The sequence below is a fragment of the Macrobrachium nipponense genome, chromosome 17, assembly GCF_015104395.2.
Source record: "Macrobrachium nipponense isolate FS-2020 chromosome 17, ASM1510439v2, whole genome shotgun sequence".
NCBI lineage: Eukaryota > Metazoa > Arthropoda > Malacostraca > Decapoda > Palaemonidae > Macrobrachium > Macrobrachium nipponense.
Genome location: NC_087210.1, coordinates 88,280,364 through 88,300,567, shown reverse-complemented (window position 1 = coordinate 88,300,567; position 20,204 = coordinate 88,280,364). Strand labels below are relative to the sequence as shown.

Below are 20,204 nucleotides of genomic sequence, written 5' to 3'. Positions count from 1 at the left end.
CTGTCCTTTTTAGTTATTCCCAGAGCAATAGGCTGCGCTGGCATAAGGCCAGACTCGTCTAAAAATAGATAAATAAATAAATAACTTCAGTTAAAAATGAGCGTCCAATTGTGGAACTGCAGAACCGCGTGGATTGTGTCAGGTGGCTGGTTTTGTGTCGGGTATATTAGTTGTATCAGGTGTAGAAGTCTGCACGCGAATGTCCGTTAAAACGTTTCTTTATATATAATATATATATATATATATATATATATATATATATATATATATATATACTTCGTTTATTCCAGACCTGCTTCGTTCACGTAGTACATAAGTGGTATTTTTCACAAAATACAAAACCACAAGCAGACTTCCTGATGAAGGAGTGGCAAATTCTCTCTCTCTCTCCTCTCAATATCTCCGACTTCTCCGCCCCTCTCTCTCTCTCGCCTCTCTCTCTCTCTCTCTCTCTCAGGAGAAGAATGGCGTTAATGCTTCCTTACCTCCTCGGCTGATGAGAGAAACGACTCATAAAGCAACGAGACGCCGACGAAAGGGCGCGAACTTGAGACCATGGTAGCGGATTTCAGTGTCTTGTGGTCAATGAAAGGCAATGACTTTTTGTATTACTTATCGGACGAGAGAGAGAGAGAGAGAGAGAGAGAGAGAGGAGAGAGAGAGAGAGAGAGAGAACCCGTGTTACACGTAGCACACTCACCAGTCCAGACACCTCGTTCAACATTCTTGTGTGCGCTCCGTGGGACGTTCAAGAATGATCAGGTGGTAAGCTGTGTTAATTAATTATGAAAGTCAAATTTGGAGAGCCGTTGAATTAATGATGCCCGCCATGTTTTAAGAACAGCATGCGGACAGATTTGAAATAATTTGCCCTGGAAGATATGTATACTGTATATTTAACTTTATATTTATTAATGTGAGATTTTATTTCAATCCAGTACTGTACGTTTTTCTTTGGAAAGATGTTTTTTTGTTTTTCAGCTTTTTACTTGAGTCTAGGGGAGTCCTTTTACATATTGAAAAGCTTGTAACTTATTGAATAGAGGTCCTGTTAGTAATAATAGTATTCACGGATAATCATCGGCCCTTCACGTTGTAGGCCCTAAGGAGGCAAATGTCATGTGTCCAGTGGACACTTGTGGCTTAATTGTACTACCTGTTTTTATCTTCGGTCTATTAGTGACGGCTTCGGTGAGAGCGAGGTTGCTGGTACGTCATTGACGATGGAAACTGAAGGCTTTCCGTCTCCTGCAAGGCAAGCGAATGAGATCGGGTTGTTTTATAACTTTCTGGAACGTTCAGTTAATTCGAGGATTAGGGTGGCATCAGACTGCAATTATCTATTGGCTAAGCCCTCCTCTCATGGTTGCAAGGAAGTTGGGTGATGTGGTAACTATTTGGGCCTTTGTTTCTATTTTGCAGCGGCTGTGTAATTGCATTTTTTTGTCTTCAAAGTTTTCATTTTTGTCAAAGTTATTTTCTAATAGAGGCGCAGGTGCCTAGTTTGTTTTCTAGCAGTTAGATAGGCCAGCATTCTAGTGATACTCGTGTAGCATATGCCCCCCCCCCCCCATCTCTCTCTCTCTCTCTCTCTCTCTCCTCTCTCTCTCTCTCTCTCATTTGAGAATTGTGGCTCCAGAAGGTTTTCACCGTCGAGTGTGCTACTCTTTGATTCTTAGCTGACGCTTGCACTACTTTATATATGTATATATAGATAAGATAATATATATATATATAATATATATATATATATAGTATATATATATATGTGTGTGTGTGTGTGTGTGTGTGTATGTATGTATGTATGTAATATATTTGTATGTGTATGCATTGTGTATGACCGGGGGTGCAGAGAACTTCCTACGCCTTAGAACATTACTCCAAAAATCTACCTAAGAGGCCGCTCTGCAGTGCACCAAACACCGAATCTTGCTACACATTGTAAGATTCATTTATGTACAGTATGTGAGAGAGAGAGAGAGAGAGAGAGAGAGAGAGAGAGAGAGAGAGAGAGAGAGAGAGAGAGAGAGAGACGGGCTAGCAACCTTATCCCACGAAAACCAGAAGTCTGAAACTGGTGCCATCCCTACAAAGGAAATAGGCATATAGGTGGAAAATAATTTGTGCCCTTGAGCACTATTGTCAAATTAATCTTATGGGTGGGTGTTTTTGATATGTAGTATTTGCTTCAGCAGGCATCAGTTCATCCAGGCAATGTGTGTGTGTGTGAGGATATGTTTTGCCTAGACTGCGTTGAGTATTCGTCTATGTATATTTCATGCTATTGTACTGTTGTTTTCTCGAACATGTGTCTTTTCTTGGCGATATGAGAGAATGCTTTTCAGCGAAGAAAAACATTTAGACCTAAATCTTGCGCAGTCAACGAAAAAGTAATAAAAGAGAAAGTGTCTGAAATCTTCTGCATTGCAGTCGACAGATATTTTGTTTCTTTGATGTTAAGCCGCATTTGTCGGTTTGGGAGTTATTTGTGGCTCTCAGAATGCCATCCACTGAGAAAACAATTTATGTATTTTTTTATGTAGTTTCTTGTGTATTTTTTTTAAATCGAGCATTCCACGAAGCAAATATTTATGATGAATAATACTATCAACAGAGAAACCGTTGGAAGACGTTGCATAAGTGAGGAATTTATTTAAATTATGTTTATGAATAAAAGTCTACGGCCTATGCACATCGTGTTAAGGGAAAGCTTATGTATAGGCTAACAGATTTAGATATATATATACGTATAGGGGAAAAACTAATCTTGTCCTGTTACTTAAGCTGGGGAGATTTCTATTCACAGAAACTTAAGTATTCTCAGTTTCAAACAAATTGTGATGGTTGCGTTTAGACACCACCACAGTCTCTCACAATTGGCTTCTGTTGTGAACTTCCATCCCCAGCAAAGGTGTTACTTGTTCTCTCTCTCTCTCTCTCTCTCTCTCTCTCTCCATGAATTTACGTTGGATCTCAGAGCAAGGTTAGGAAATACACAGTACAACCACATTCTTGCGAAGTTTCAATTCAATGTGCCCCATTGACGTCAAGAAGCAAAACATACCAGTTGTAAGTTGACTGTTGTGTGTCACAGCGGAGTTATGACTTATGAATGGAGCTGTTACCACGATAACTGATATCCCTCCCCTCACACGCATTCTCGTGAAGTTTTATTTCAAATGGTAAACGGTAATCGCGTTGTGTTTGTTCTTACTAGCGCTTTCACCCACTGTTCCTCTGCGCTGCAGGAATCTGGCCTTTCTCTCCTACAAACACTCCTGGAACTCTCTGTTTCATCTATATTTTAATCGGAATTTCATCATCTTAATTCATATAATGGCGTTAAAAAAACTAGAGAACATCTCGTCCATCGTGAAAATGAGGATTATGCGCCTATTTTATATTTGAAAATCAAAACGCAACTTCATTTCACATCATTGCTAACGCAACTTTGTGCACAGTTTCTGAGATAGTGCTGTCGTACCCATGCACGATGACCGAGGCACAATGGCCCGTGTGTCATCGGAAGTCACGAACCTTCGTCTGACCGAATCCTTAAACGGCAACGACAGAATTCCGACCTGTCGGGACCACGGCAGGCGGCGGTTACCCCCTTTTCTCTCTTATAAGTGCAGGTGTGTTGCCAAGTTGGCTGACGTCAACGTAGGCATCTATAGTCCCTTTTCCCAACACTTCCCCTCCACAACCCCCGCCTTTCCCGCCCTTTCATAAACGGTCTTTCATGTTTGGTTGACTTTGCCAAGTACGCACGAATTACGTAAAGATTCACGTGAAACATGCTGTATGAAACAGAGGTACATTTGGATCACGAAGATATTTATTTTTTATTGCATAGTTCTTTTGTTACCATAACCATTTTTTCATGTTTTAAGTATTATTAGTATTATTTTGTGTCACATATTAACTGGAGTTGTTACAAATGACTAAACCTCACTAAAAGGATGGATCACCAGGAGGTTAACTGAAAACAAACTCTCGTCATTCGTCTGCTACCATCTTGAGTTGCTTAACGGAAGCGTCATGCGAGTTAAAATAGAAAAGAAAGTATAGTTAAATTTAACCATCGGATGTTGACTGTCTCTCTCTCAGCCAGTGCAGCTGCGGAAGAAAAACAGATTATAAAGTAGAATAGAGATGACGTACTAAAGGAATGGAACTGAAAGGCCTGCCATTATTTGTGTGAGAAGAGAGATCTGTGCACCGTAGTTTCTCTTATGGTTGCCTACTCTATGAGCAAGAGCCCATGCTGGCATAAGGCCAGCTTTGATTAAAAAAAAAAAAAAAAAAAAAAAAAAAAAAAAAAAAAAAAAAAAAAAAAAAAAAAAAAAAAAAACACACACACACACACACACAACTATGGTTGTGGTCCAGTAAATACTGCTATAGCAGCGAATGTTTGACATCTTACTGAACTCCGCGCTTCTGAGAGTCAATTATCGGCAGTTGTGTACCCAAATACCCTGGATGAATATGTACTTCAAGAGGGTAGTCTCTATTTCTGTACTGAGAATTTGCTTGTATCCCCCACTACACACACACACACACACACACACACACACACACACACACCCTGTCGTCGGTACTCCCTGTGATATGGCAGATGCATTCCTGATCCAGTATCCCCAAATAAAGTTGCGTTTGATTACTATTTAGTGTGAGATAAAGGATTTCTTTCACTGTTGCCTTAAATTTGTTACCGCGGAAGTGAAATCAGGAGCGTTGATTAAACTTTAAAACCCGGACCTCTCCCCCCCCCCCAAAAAAAAAAAAAAAAAAAAAAAAAAAATATGCGTCAAGGTTGTTCCGTTTTATGTTGAGCTCTCACATTTAAGGAACATTTTTCCATTCCCTGGCCGGATGAGGAGCGGATGCTGTGTGCCACAAATCTTACTGTCTGCCTCTGTTGATTCCTGACCAGCCTTGTCAGATGACATCTTCTTGAGGCCTGGTTTAGAGTAATTAAAATGTTTAAAATTTACATATATATATATATCCCAAATATCGGTTTGTTATCTTCAAAACCAGCTAAACCGCACATATTAAAATTAAGTGGATTTTACGTACGTATTTCAGAAATAAGTGAATAATTTTTTTAACTTGATTGTTCCGTAGTCAGTGGTGGGAGGAATAAGCTTATTGTACTCTTTAACGGGAACTAAAGTGCAGTGTTTTCTTGAGTATATCATGAATGTCATCCGTTTAATTAAGCAGTATTTTGTTACTGTATTACCGCTCTAAGTGTATTCTTAGAACCCTACCAGTAATCGTAATTGCATCCACATTAGTTTATCATTTTGCATATTCTGGGTTACTCAGACAGGATACTCTTTAAAGGCTTGGTTCCGAATACTAACACAGAGAGAGAGAGAGAGAGAGAGAGAGAGAGAGAGAGAGAGAGAGAGAGAGAGAGAGAGAGAGAGAGAGAGAGAGAGAGGCTATAATTTTTTATGTCGATGTCCTTCTCGGACAATGGGTCATTGAGCAATACGAAAGTGTTGATCTTGAAGTAACTTGTTTATCCAGACAGTCTCGAAGAAACCGTATCTGTTCTTTTGCTTTCTGTCCTTGTGTGAGGGCATTTGCATATCTTGTTACAGCATATCCCAAGTGGAAAGATAGAACCAAAAAAGAAAAAATAATTTTCTTGAAGAGAAAATTATTTTTTCCTCCCACCACTGACTACGGAACAATAAAGTTAAAAAAATTATTCACTTATTTCTGAAATACGTAAAATCATGGTGATCTCAGGAATGCTTGATGTTATTTTGTAAAGCACCACAAAGAAAAACTATAAAACCATGTATTATAATATATTATTATATATATTTATATATATATATATATCTATATAATATATATATATACATATATATATATATATATATATATAGATATATATATATATATATAATATATATATATATATATATATATAAAATATATATATATATATATATATATATCTTATATAATATATATATATATATTATTTGTATGTATGTATTTATTTATATGTATATAGTTTTATTTTTAATCTCGAAAATGTAAAAAAAATGTGATTATTATAAGAACAACTTACAGCCACAAAGGAAGGTGAAACAATTGAGATGCTAAGTACTCTCGTCTTATTACCAAGACATGATCACAGCCGCTAAAGATATCCAAAGACAAGGGTGTATATATATGGTGGGCATACATACTAAGGAAATATATATATAATGTAGGTGTATAAAATGAATTTCTGGTACGTGTACCAAGCCTCTTGAATTGATGTAAGTAGACAAAGCCAGTCAGGATTATACTTTGTATTTTATTTCTTCCGCACTTTCAATGGGTTTGTGTTTATTGTACCTCTTACAACTTTGTAATTGCCATATTTTTGTAATGGAAAATTTACTGGTATGTATGCTGTCTTTAAGACCATATAATTACTCAAAAAAATATGCATGTTTTACATATTTTAAAAGTACCTGTATGGATCAAGTTTATATATTTTTTTAGGCTAATATGCATATTCTCATCAAGACTTTCCTTCATCAAGATAGTCTTGGATGGTAATCTAGCAGACTTTTCTGTTTCCCTGTAATTTTGTTCAAAGTGCTTTTCAAACTCATTTCCAATGGACTCTCCATTCTCATTCACCTAGCAACATTGCCATTTCATTTTCTGTCTTCTACCTTTGCCTTTAAATCACCTTGCACGACCACCCTTTCATAGTCTCCAAGCCTAGCTAGTAGAGATACAGACATAACATAATAAAATTACCATATGAAGAAAGGTTTTTAGAAATTCCTAGAATTTTAAAGCTTTTTAACATAATATTGTTTTCAGTAATATTAATGTCAAGAGTTTAGTAATAAAACAATTCTCTTGAAAAACATTTATCTTCCAATCTTATTCCTGTCCATTCCTGGATTGTATCTGTCCACAATTGAGCCTTTTCCTCTTGTATTTGCAGTCACTGTCTGCCCACTGACGCAGAACAACACCAGAAGTAGTACAAACATAGCCAATATAGTATTTTCACTGACCTGTTTAAAATAGATCTGGGTTGTTTTATAAGAACTAGTCAATTTATATGATATGTAACAATGTTTGTCCGTCGGACATTGTTCGACCGTGTGAACGCACCTTTAGACTCGACTAATCCAGTTTTGTATATATGTTGATGCTGTTGAATTTGAAGTTGTAATTAATTTCAGATTGATTCATTGCTTCTTTGCTTTTCAGATGCTATTAGACCTTCGTAGCCGCAGTGAAGTGGCCCGTGTTGTGAGTGCCAGAACAAACGGCGCAACGCCGCTGGTTATGGCAGCTAAGCACGGACACAAGAACTGTGTAGAGTACCTGGTTGGACGCTGCGATGCAGACATTGAGCAGGTGGGCTCAGGTATGTCTCCCATGACTCATTTGCAGTTATGAATTTCACGAAAGAAAGAAAAGAACTGAGATAGTGAAGTGTTTGAAGGTGCTCTTTAAATTTTCTTGAAATTTGCCATCCCTGGTGGCATTATTTATGTTGTGAAAAAATTACCTGAATGGAAATTAATATAATGGTAAGTAACTGTAGGACTGCTATATGATAAGTTTGTATAGTGTGGTAGTTTTATTTTTTCTTGTTCTCAGAGAGAGAGAGAGAGAGAGAGAGAGAGAGAGAGAGAGAGAGAGAAAGAAGGGAGAGAGAGAGAGAGAGAGAGAGAGAGAGAGAGAGAGAGAGATCATTTTCATTACTGTGTTAAATAAATGTATGTGGTCAAGAGTGCACAGATCATTTAAATAGATATGAAAATTAAAAATGTTCTGGTGCTGACAGACACATACAGTGCCAATAATTATAGCCTGCATTGATCTGTGTATCTGTGGATTTCGCAGGAAAGATTTTAATGTCAGAGTTGTTAGGCAACTTTTTAATGTTTAAATGACAAAATTCCCTCATCTTTTGCAGACTTTGTTAAAAATGAAACAGTTTTATTATACAAATATAACGTATATTATTTTATCATTTAATGTCTAATGAAGTTCAGCTTTTCAGTACAAATAAGTATTAAATTTGAGGTTCTTTTTGGTATGGTTATATTTAGCTCATTAAGTGATTTTTGTATGGAATTAAAATCTTATGAAATATTTTAATTGTAGGATTTTGAAAAGTCAGAGACAGGTTTTCTTCATGAATATAATTTTAGGATTAGCTTTGATATGCACATTTATTGTTATTATTGGTATTATTAGTAGATTATTAAAGAAAAACAACAACTGCCTCATTCATTGAAAGAAAAACAACTGCTTCATTCATATTACAGGGGAAAAAATCAAACCTATTTTGTCTTTGATTTTATTTTTGAAAATTAATATACTTTTGAGAATTAATATACATATCTTAGATGTTGCACAAAAACAAAAAAAATCAGAGCATTCTGGAAGCATACTTACCATCTGGAGATTTTGTAAATGTGTAATATTCAATTCAGCAGTATCGAGGACCTCACAACTGGTCTTACTTGATCTGTCAGATTAACTGCATATGTACTGTTGACAATTCTGTGGCATGTGATGGCGTGCCTATCTCTTGAGAGGTTCTTTGGATGATATGGTTATGATATCTCTTGATGACTACCATTTTTTATGCAGCCTCCTTGCTTATCTTTTCTGTTGACAGAGTCCAGCCTAGTTAAGGGTTAGTTTCTAGTACGGATGCTTTCTAAAACTCATCTTAGTTTTTATTTATTTATTTATTTTTTTTTTCATATGTAGTAATTTTGCACCTTACTAGTACTTCACTCCAGCAGTGGGTGGCTGCCACAAAGTTGACTCATTATTGATGATAGTTCATGTTCAGATAATTTGTTGCTAGATTGCAACCTTTCTCTCTCTCTCTCATTTTTATTATTTATTTTCATTCCAAGTTTCATTCCTGTTCTGGCATTGGAAGTTGTTTTATAATGGCGTGGGAATCCCACAGTAAGGAAAATCTTAATCTGGTCATCTCAGCAAAGTAACATTTAAATAAAATGAAACTTTTTAAATATCTTAATGGAAACCAATATGAAGAGTTCAGTTATGTGATTAGTATTGTATTGGTAATGTATTGTTACCATAGGATTCTGACTTTGTAACAAAATAAAAGAGGATTATACACCAATTAACATTGAAACCAACAAAGTATGTGTATTGATCAGGTTAGAAAAGAAACCAGTCCTTGTTTTCTCTCTCTCCACAACACCCCATAAAAAAGTTTTTCAGTATTGCTGTTTTAGAGCTCAGTTATCTTAATTGCATGTAAGAAGAAACATGATTGAATTCCTTTTCCATAGAGAGAATATGCCACCTTTCCACCAAAAATTAGGAGAAATTATCTTTTTAACCATCTTTGTTTGCCTTTGCAGTTGTTTTTGATGGCGAGACCATAGATGGGGCTCCTCCTCTGTGGTGCGCTGCAGCAGCTGGCCACCTAGACATTGTTGCCTATCTTCTTTCGAAAGGCGCCAACGTTAATGCCACAACGAAGACCAACTCCACCCCCCTCAGAGCGGCTTGCTTTGATGGACACTTCGACATTGTTAAATATCTTGTAGAGCACAAGTCAGGTAAGTTCATTTGTCACAATATGATTTTAAGTGAGTCAGGCAAAATTTGGTCAGTTTCATTGACTTTCATAAGTCAGGTGAGATTTGTGTTTATATCATTAGAGGATTTTGAGTTTTGCAGGATTGAGATTACATCTTACAATCTTGTAAGAATTTTTTTTTTATTTTGAAGGAAATTAACTTGCAGTTGTTTTTAAGATTTTGGGCTCCATTCTTTAGATTTTTTGGATTGGTTGTTAGATACAGTTGGATGGGAATTTTTACTTTTAAGTAAATAGACTTAAAATTCATATAAGGTGGGTACTTTAATCTATTTTTGCACTTTTTGTAATTTTTTTATGTTTATTATAAAGATTAAAGATATTTTTTAATGGATTTTATTTTAGGTACTGTACTTGAATACCTGCAAATGTGCCATTTTCTTAGAGGGTGTTCTCAAGTCTAGAATTTCTGAGTACTTCTGGAAACAGTAGTGGGTTGCATACCCAAGCTCTCGTCATAATTACCTGTAAATTTTTGCAGTTATGAAACTGTAAACTTGTAAAATAGATCTTTTAAAAGTTTGAGGGCTAACCCAGCATAACTGTTGTTACCATAATTGGGTGTTTCATCACAGAAAGTTCTATTGAAAATTTGTAAGCATGTCTGCATTGGAAAATTATTACAGCAGTAGTCTGATGTTATCACATTTGAATGACTTTTTTAGGTGTCCATATAAGAATCCTTGGGATCTTGATCAAAAGATTTTTGTTTAACAAGCTATTTAGTACTGGAGCCATACTTTTCCTTTCCTTAGATACTTGTCAACTATACTGTAAATATTTAAAAGTGTTCAGCACATATAAAATACATGATTGTTTGAGGCCCCATGTAAAAAACGTATACTAAATGCATTGAATTCCTGACTAAGTTTATTTTTTATTTTCAGATATTGAAGTTGCAAATCGCCATGGACACACATGCTTGATGATTGCTTGTTACAAGGGTCACTTTGAAATTGCCAAATATCTCATAGACATTGATGCTAATGTTAACAGAAAGAGTGTCAAAGGAAATACAGCTTTACACGATTGTGCGGAATCAGGATCTCTAGAAATAATGAAGTTATTACTGGATCATAATGCCAAAATGGATGTGGATTCGTATGGTGAGTTCTCTCCCCTCAAACAAGATTTTAAAGAAGTAATGAATGGTATTAGTCCTCCTGTTATTCTGTATTATTGAAAAAGGCTTTATTAAAACTTTTTATTGGAAAATCACATAATTTATACTAGTTTTGTTAAGTAACGTTTTGTGTGCAAGAACATTTCATCTTTAAAATATGTATCAGCTGTGATTTTACTGTATTGTATTTTCATTCTTGAAGCCGTTTCATTCTTGTCACATTAGACACCGGGTATTTTGGGGCTGCTGTGCTTATTGTTTTGGCAAGGGCTAAGGTTATTAGTATCTTTTCCATAAACACAGATGTTTTAATATGGTTATCTTTGTATTGCTATACCTCATGATTTGGATAACATTCAAAAGTGTATTTATTATGTATAGCTAACTTGATTCACTATTGCACTTTGATATTTTTACAGGAATGACACCCTTATTAGCTGCCAGTGTAACAGGTCATACGCACATCGTAGAATATCTCATTTCTAGAACAGATCTCATATTAAAAAAGGACAAAATAGATGCATTAGAACTTCTTGGAGCTACTTTTGTCGACAAGAAGCGGGATATGCTTGGTGCTCTTAGATTTTGGAAAATGGCCATGAGTGAAAGGTAAGTCCATAATTATAATTTTCTTACACTTTTACCTCAATGTTTTGATGTTTCAGATTTTAAGTCGGTCAGCACTCCTGCATGTATAGTAGCTCTGGTGAATGGCACAATAGGCTTAAGTTTGTTGTTATACAAATGACAAAACATTCCTTTCTGTATTGGTCAGGTCATCTTTTACTTGCATGTCCTCACTTGTAATGTGCTTTGTTTACTTGCTTTTTATAAGGTGTTTACCTTCACTTTTGCTGATGACTTGCAAAAAAATTCATTTCCCCTCCTTCGTTTTTTAGTTCTTTCTTACTTTTTTTTATAAATTATTTTATTGCATTATTTTTATGTATCCAGCTTTGTTTCCCAGTACAGTACTTATCTTTTAGGAGTGGAGCTGCTTAATCTCAGTTGTGTTTGGTGCTGTGTATTCAACATTATTTTTATTCTTGAGTTTGCTTTTGCTTTATCTCAATGACTTTCTTTATCTCACTGACTTTGAGCTGGGCATAGAGAACTGTATTTTGATTTCTCATACGTAATAAAGCAGGTCAGACAATCACTGGTCATCACGTGAGCATCTCTGGTCAGACAGTGGCAAACTTGGTTACAAGTTCATTGTTTTTAGTCCAAATTATCCCCTTACTCTGTTTCATAGTTCTTTAAATGATTGTAACATCCCTTTTAGTTGGGAATTGGCAATAAAAAAATTAGCTAATTTACTATCCTGACAAACTGATTCAACAAACCATATGACTGAATAATGTATAAAGAGAAATTAATCAGGTAATGTAATTAAATTGAAAAAATCTATCCCGTCATTATTCCCTTCCCACTGTACTATATGTTCTTACTACTAACATTGTTATAACATTATTTTCAATAACATTTTCATATCAGATTTCTCATTATGGGGCTAGGTGTGGAATGTGTTCTCTCCACTCTGTCCTGTAAATTTTCTAACTAATCAAATCCAGGTCTTAATGCACTTATTCTTTGATTTCTTGGGCCTTCCCACAGGCATTCATTCTGCTACTTCCATTTCTGTTGCTTTTCTGAACAACTAGTATTCCACATTTCTTGGCAACTTCTGCTTCGTAGTGCAATTTCCACAACATACACTGTCATAACCTGAATATTCTTTAGTCAAAAACATTGAAACCCTTGTTCCAAGCTTCAACTCTATACTTATTGGGATTATTGTTTTATGAAATAATTACATGGCTATCATATTTTTCCATACCATTTTGTAAATTTGTTCATCTTTTACTAGCATTGCTTTTAACTAGTTGAAAGTAAGAGGAAGTAGTCTGAATGGTGCATAGAGCATGGAGCCTTTTGATGTGTATAGTACAACCGTATAGTACAAACATGTATTACCAATGTGTTTGTCCTCTGTTTATTTCCGAGAGTAAACATAGACATAAACATCGGCAAGCAAGTACCTTTTCTTTACGAATGAATCAGTCAGTCTCACTATCAATGTTTAACCACTGACACATCACATATAGGCAATGTTGGTATTGACAGATGAGAACAAAATTGGAGGCTAACCTTCTGTACTGTAGATTGTGCTTGTAGGACTCTGTAATTTTGATGACATTGAAAAGGTGAAATGGTAAGGATGATTAAAACTGTGTGACAGTGCATAGGATATTAGTTGCAGATTTTGATGCAAATATTTGTGAACTATTTTTGTAATATTTATTGTTTGAAAACAAGAAAAGTGAATTATTTTTAAAACGATTAATTTTTTCAGGTATGAAAATGGTGTAATGGTTTACCCCAAGCCAGTACAACAGTCGCCAATTGCTGCATATGAGAATTCTGTAGAAGTTACGACACTACATCAGTTAGAAGAAATTATTTCTGACCCTGATGAAATGAGAATGCAAGCGCTTCTTGTAAGAGAAAGAATACTAGGACCTGCACACCCAGATACGAGTTACTATATTAGATATAGAGGTGCTGTTTATGCAGATACTGGTAATTTTGATAGATGCATAACACTTTGGATGTATGCTTTAGATATGCAGCAGAAAATTCTTGAACCATTAAGCCCGATGACACAGAGTTCCTTTGTGTCATTTGCCGAATTATTTTCATTTATGATGAGTGAAGCCAAAAATCGTGGCAGGAGGGTACCAGTGGTAAATTTCTGTGATATGATGCGTGTTTTTGAAAAATGTATGAGAGAAGTTGAAATAGGAATGTCCCAACTGAACAAAGTCAACGGATGTGGTAGTATATTAGCCAGTGGAGGGGAAAGAGATACCACTTACTTCCATCGTACTTTAGTTATAACAATGCATTTAGTATGTTTGCTAACAAAGCTAGGTCCTGGTTTATCTTCTCTTCAGCGATATACAATGAGAAAAGCTGTATATGAACTAGTGCGACTGAATCCTAGAGGTTCGGGAGGCGTAACACCTTTACATTTAGCATGTTCAAGGGATTCTTCAGCAACAGTTGGTAGATTTCCTATCTGTACTTTCCCGAGTATGGAAGTGGTAAATCTCTTACTTGAGGTTGGTGCAGATCCATGCGCAATAGATCATCAGGGTAACACGCCCCTCCATACCCTGGCAAGTAACAAACAGTGTCGTAGAGAAATATTGAATGCTCTTCTCCTTGCTGGTGCTCATTTAGATACTCTCAATAGATCGGGTCAGAGTTTTGGTTCGCTGCGAGCTTCACGTGGGCAACGGATCCATCAGTTAATTAACCCTTTACAACACACCTCTCTACAGTGCCTAGCTGCTGCAGCTCTTCGAAGACATGGCCTTTCATATAAAACAGTCTTACATCCTCGACTATCACAATTTGTTGACCATCACTGATCCTTAGTGTAAATAGCTGCAGTAGGAATATCCAGCTTCTTGTATATAAAATTAATAGATAAGCATGTGTACAGTATATGTATATGCACTGATATATATATATATATACAGAACTATCTTTACATTTGAGTAAAGGCATTCGTAGCCATTGTTGACCTGGTGATGAATAACATCACCTCCAAGTGGCATTATAATGTAAGTGACCCTTCCAGCTTGTGATTATCACGTCATGATTGGGATTCGCATTCTTTTCTGCAGGCTTCCTGTGCTTTCTAGAAGTCTTCTCTGTTCTGAAGGTCAAGGAATTCAGTTAAAGTTTTGTACATGTGAATTCTTAAATGTTTCAGCGAATACAATACAGTGTTATCAGTAAGTTTAACTGGATTCTTAAGTTGGGTACTGTTGCATGATAAGTTTGCCTTAACTGGTTAAGAGTAAACTGGAACTAAAGTTATCAGGATAATGCTGGATTTAAAATTTTGAAAAAACATTGTCATATTGCCAACAATGTTCCAAATTCATTAGATTTTTAGTCATTCATCATGACGACCCAGTTGATGTTATTATTGTACTTCTTTGCTGAAATTCTTGTGACCAAGATGTGTGAAGGCTTGAGGGACATTAGAAGCAGTGAGAATTTAAGGGCGCCAGTCTCAAGTTGTCCATGGCAGCAGTGATATTCAGGAAATTAAAGTCTTTTCAGCAGCATTAAGAGTGCAACAGGTGCTTTGAATGGCTCGAATAATATAACTGGTAGGAAAACGCAGTGCTGCGAATGACACTACATTTGCAAGTTTGTGTATTCAGTGTTAATGTCTCTTCTGATTCATTATGGATACATGTCAAAGTATTTGCACCATATTCCCTTTGCTCTTCAATTTTAGAAATTGCCTTTCTTAAATAATAAGGTGCTATCTGTTTATATGTCAAAAGGTTAAATACAGTAATATTGAAAAGATGCATTATACAAGGGATATAGCAGATGCTTTAGATGTTAAGAAGTTACATTGAAGAATGTCTTAAATCTTGTCATTTATTACAGAATTGCATACATTAATCACAGAATTGCATTGTGCTGTCATTTATTTTCCCAGCCACAGAAAGGCTGGTAAAAAAAGAGCCAGCAAATAATGCAATGACATACCAGTCTTACATATCCTGAAGAGGGTTTGTTAAAGCTGTAGTGGCCTGAAATAACAATGACAAACATTGGATTTTCGTGTTCCTCACACAGTTGGTTTATCTGTGATAAAGTTTATATTGTTGGTGTGCTCTATATTAGTATAGTATTTACACAATTTTGTATGAGGAATAATTTTCTTTTGAGAATTGTGCTTAAAGTAGGCCATTGTTTACAAAGCAGAGATATTTATTTGCTCTTTTCTCATATGAGTTGAGGTTTTTTGTGTACTCAGTATTTTTCAGGATAGATGGTACTGTACTATGATGTTCCTTGTCATACAGTGAAAGTTGTGTGAAGATTATAATTTAGGCTTCAAGGTAAAGTTTTTTTTTTTATTATTATTTTTCATTTAGGCTTGAATGTCAGGTTGTGGAATCTTGTAATTAAGAGAAGGAATGCTTCATTGTTGTGGTTGGAAATCTCAAAGGCTATTGTCCTACTTAAATTTTCATTATGATAGATCCCCTTAAAAAATAAGGGTTTTCATTTTCTGAAGGTTTGGCTTTATTTTGGCATGTCCCTTACTGCTACTTGTACTTAAAAGAAAGTCCTTTATACTTTTGTATTCCCTTGTAAGTTTAGGTTATGACTGTATCTGGCATACAGTACTTTTGTATTTATGAATTTGTATATTTGCAAGATTATTTTAGGTTTTCTTTGTGCACATATATTAATGTTGTGAATTATTTGAGGTTTCCATCACATGACAAAATTGGAGTAATACTGATGTATTTACAGACATAATCAGGAAAGTCTTGGAAGTTTTTTATGCATTTTAAATTTATAGTTTTAAAATTTTTTTTAATAAATTGATCACCTGACAGTATTGTTAACAAAAACAAATTTTTTTTAACATGTAGACATTGGATGATAGAGATGGGTTTATTCTGTGTGCACTTACCATAATTATTTTTTGGGGTTTAGCACACAAATTGCAAGATGGTGTGACTTTTATCATAAAATAAAAAGTTAAACATATTGTGTGACTTTACTTACAAATAATATGCTAAAGGATTACATGTCATAAATAAGTATGTATAATTTTTTGTGTATGATTCTGAGCTAATACTATCATGCAAGTAATTATAATCTAAAATTAGGTGGCCAGGAACAAATTGAATTTGCAGTATTCAAAAGCACCAGCGCAAATTACGGTATCAACCTGACAAAAATAAGCCATAGAAGCATCTTGAATAGTAATAATAAGTACAACAATGGGAACAAGAAGTATTCCTGAATAGGCAGCAAGTGGACTATCTCCGGCACAACAGAATCCAAAGCAAGACCCAAAAGTACTAGTGAAACAAAACAAGCAACAACCAACAAGACAGCAAACAGACCAGGAGCTGATAAAACAGCAACATACATAGAAGCCACTGCTGTAACAGCAGATTCAGCTGGTGCAACAATTGCACCAGGCTATAAATAAAAAAATTCAGAAATGCATGGAAAGCTGCCTCAAGCTGCCTCCAGTGTCGTAGGAACAGAAGGCAACACGAGCTAAATGTTTAGCAGGCAGGACAGGAACATAATATGAATAAACAGGTAAATTTGTCAGTGCCAGAATAAATAGGCAGCCTAGCTGTATACATATTCAGGAATAGGCGAGTCATCCATCTCTAGAGTTGCATGCAGGACAGGAGCAGCATGTGGCAGAAAAAGGGCAGGGACCACTGCTAGCACAGCATGCAATCTGGGCACTTTTTGCCCGGAATAGCATAAGCCAGAGGCTTAGTTGGATTATAGGAAAAATGGAAGAACAAGACATTGGTGCAACAGGAAGACAATTACTGGTTACTGGTGCAGCAGCACCAACAAGGTCAATTAGAGATGTAGATAAAACAGGAGCAGTCAGTTCAAGAGATTTGTTGAAACAAGCATAGCAACTGCCTACAAAGTGACAGGTAGGATAGGGCCTGGATGGGCAGAACAGGTGGCGTGGCCACTGCTGGTAATGCAGGTGCTGCATGTGTAAAAACTGCATAATCAGGATACTTGGCAGGAACAGTAACAACAGCAAGACTGATATTGATCGATCCGAAAGAGCAGAATCAGAGGCACTGGTCACTGGCACAGCAGTAACTGCTATAGTGGTGAAGCAGGTCAGTGCAGCAAGAAACAGCATGAGTGGCAAGGTCACTCATCAATGCAGCAGGACCCAGTCACCGCTAAAACATTGAACAGCCGCAGTAGAAAGGCCAGTTATAAGCTGCAGAATAGCAGGAGTGGCAAGGCCAATGACTGATGCAATAGAAACTGCAAGAACAGTAAGATCTGGACATCACTGCATTACACACTGCAGGTGTAGAATGAAAACTTTATTTGTTGAGCAAAGGAATTTTAAATGGAATAATTCTAACAAAACATAACAGTATGGCAGGCCGTACAAGGAAAACTCCAAGTTTACTGAAGGCATAGTATTTACACTGGAGAAGAACAAAACAAAACTACTGCAATAACATTTCACAATAGCTGCATTTCAATAGAGCTACATATCTAGTATTTACATTGGAGAAGTACAACACAAAAATGCAGCCAAATAGCTGCATTTCAATAGCACTACATATTTAATATACACTATTATGTGTAAGTAATAAGTGAAATTGCAATGACCATACACTACAGTGGTGAAAATAAAGATTTTGATACAATTGTTATCTAGAGAAAAAAAATGTGAACAGTATGATTAGTGTTGTAGTACAAAAAGTACTAACCCTGCACTTTAATTGATTATTATTCATTGATTATTAATAGTTATATGGAAAAACAAAGTGGGTATAAAGTAAAAGCCCATTGGTGGTGTACTTGTAAAAGCATAAACCCTGAGAATAGTATGCAAAACTGGTCACTTCATTCTTCAAACCATTGAACAACAGGTAAGCTAGTTATATAAATAACAAATGTACAGGGGAGATACAGACCAAACTTTTATATTGCTGAAGAAAAGTATTTGATACCAAATAAGGAAAGGGTACAAAAGATGAAAATTAATAAAGAAAACTTACAACAATAAGCAAATAAAGACAAATAAAAGAGTATACTATAGCTTTATGAAATAACTGTTTCAATAATAACTAAACAAATAATGTCAATAATAACTCAACAAAAAAGCATTAGTAACTCAAAATTTATATGGCAGCTTTGCAGATATCAAAAACATGATTCATTTTGCTGACTTAATAAAATGAAAAAAGCTGGAAATTAAATATCCCATTTAATTATAATGGTAAGTGGTAGAAAATTTTTATATCAAAGCAGCACAGATGTAATAAAGGAAAATTGAATGATGCAAAATAAAAACAATACATAAACAATAAGATGCAAGAAAATTGAAACATGAATGAAACAGCTGGGTTATCCAAACAGCTTGAGATTACAGAGCTGTTCCTCTCCTAAAAACATCAGAAGTACATGAGTGGGTGAGTTTCATGCTGCAAAAACTAGTTTTATAACAAACATATTTATACAGACCTATCGATCATAAATAGCCCATTCTGAAATCATCAACTGAATAGGTAGCAGAAACATGATTGACAGTAGCCATGCATCCCAGAGGACCATCAGATGAAGCCAAGAACATGGAATTTTTATTCTAAAATTAATATTAATAATACTTACCTGTATAATTTATCTAGCCCTAAATCCCCAAAAACCGCACCAAAATTTACCACATTGGCAACCCTGTTACCTCCTATTCTGTCCGCCAGTTGGCAACACTGTCGTTGACAGATACAAAACCTTCCCTCAAATCAGTTGATAGGCAGATCGTGGGGTAGGATGGGTGGGACTAGATAAATTATACAGGTAAGTATTATTAATATTAATTTTAGAATAAAAATTCCATATTAATAACCATTACCTTAATATAATTTATCTAGCCTGATTAACCACATTGAAAAGGAGGAGGGAATCTGAATACAATTTCCCCTTCGGACAGAATAGGAGAAAACAATCAAAGAATTATATATCATAGGCAGTCAAAACTCAACCCAAGGTCTAAGATACTAACAACTCAAAGTCTCCTACCATAATGCCGCCAAACTGCGGTAGCACAGGACAAGGAGTAAGTGCATATAGTCAGTCCGTCTGTACTAAAGTCAGGTGACCGACCAGGTGACCAGTCAGACGAATCGAGGACAGCAAGGCTGCACCCTGAAGACTATCAAGCACTATTCTTACCCTGAAGGGTGAGTGTCTGGACTGTCTGGGTGATTCAAAGCTAAGCAAACCTTGGGGGTGTATCAATGCAACCCAACGTCGCCAGCAATGAATCGGCTCATGAGCAACTCCTAACTCGAGCTTTCTGGTGCCAAGAGAAAGGAGCGCGGAGCAAAAAGGCGATTCAGTCCCGAAGGACGAATGCCTGACAGTCCAACCTGGTCTCATGTTACACGATCATCGGGGGTGTATCAACGCAACCGACTTCGTCAACAAGAAACTCAGGGCTACTAAATGTCGCCTGATCTCGCACGAGTGTCTGACTCCGAGAAAACAGGCGAGACAAAAAGTAGATGGTGAGCAAGTCACCAGATGACAGCAGACGATCCATCGACTAATTCCCTGTCCAGGACAGTGGAAGAAGCAGGAGTCGTGTGGACAAGCAAACCAGTGGCTAGTCCTAGGTCGGCATCGACTCTGGGAGAAGCGTAGTCGCCAGTGCCGACAACCCAGTGGCTGGTACCATTTCACACTGACAATGGAAGCAGCATGAGTTGCCAAGCAGTAAGTCCTTGTCATCAACAACCACCATTAAATACCAAACTGCCTAATTCCCATTATAACTACGTCAAAACTTTTGTTATCAATAACAACACC

General features: G+C 36.1%; 1 protein-coding gene across 2 annotated transcripts in view; it reads left to right on the top strand.

Annotated features, from left to right (window-relative positions):
* Positions 1 to 16,367, top strand: part of LOC135196448 (protein fem-1 homolog C-like) — a 215,089-nt gene extending 198,722 nt beyond the window's left edge. For both annotated transcript variants that reach the window (XM_064223286.1, XM_064223287.1), the window contains 5 exons: positions 7,252 to 7,411; positions 9,405 to 9,605; positions 10,534 to 10,752; positions 11,189 to 11,378; positions 13,126 to 16,367. In XM_064223286.1, coding sequence (XP_064079356.1) covers positions 7,252 to 7,411; positions 9,405 to 9,605; positions 10,534 to 10,752; positions 11,189 to 11,378; positions 13,126 to 14,206 — 1,851 coding nt within the window. In that variant the 3' untranslated portion in view covers positions 14,207 to 16,367. The remainder of the gene's footprint in view (positions 1 to 7,251; positions 7,412 to 9,404; positions 9,606 to 10,533; positions 10,753 to 11,188; positions 11,379 to 13,125) is intronic.
* The last annotated feature ends 3,837 nt before the right edge of the window (positions 16,368 to 20,204 follow it).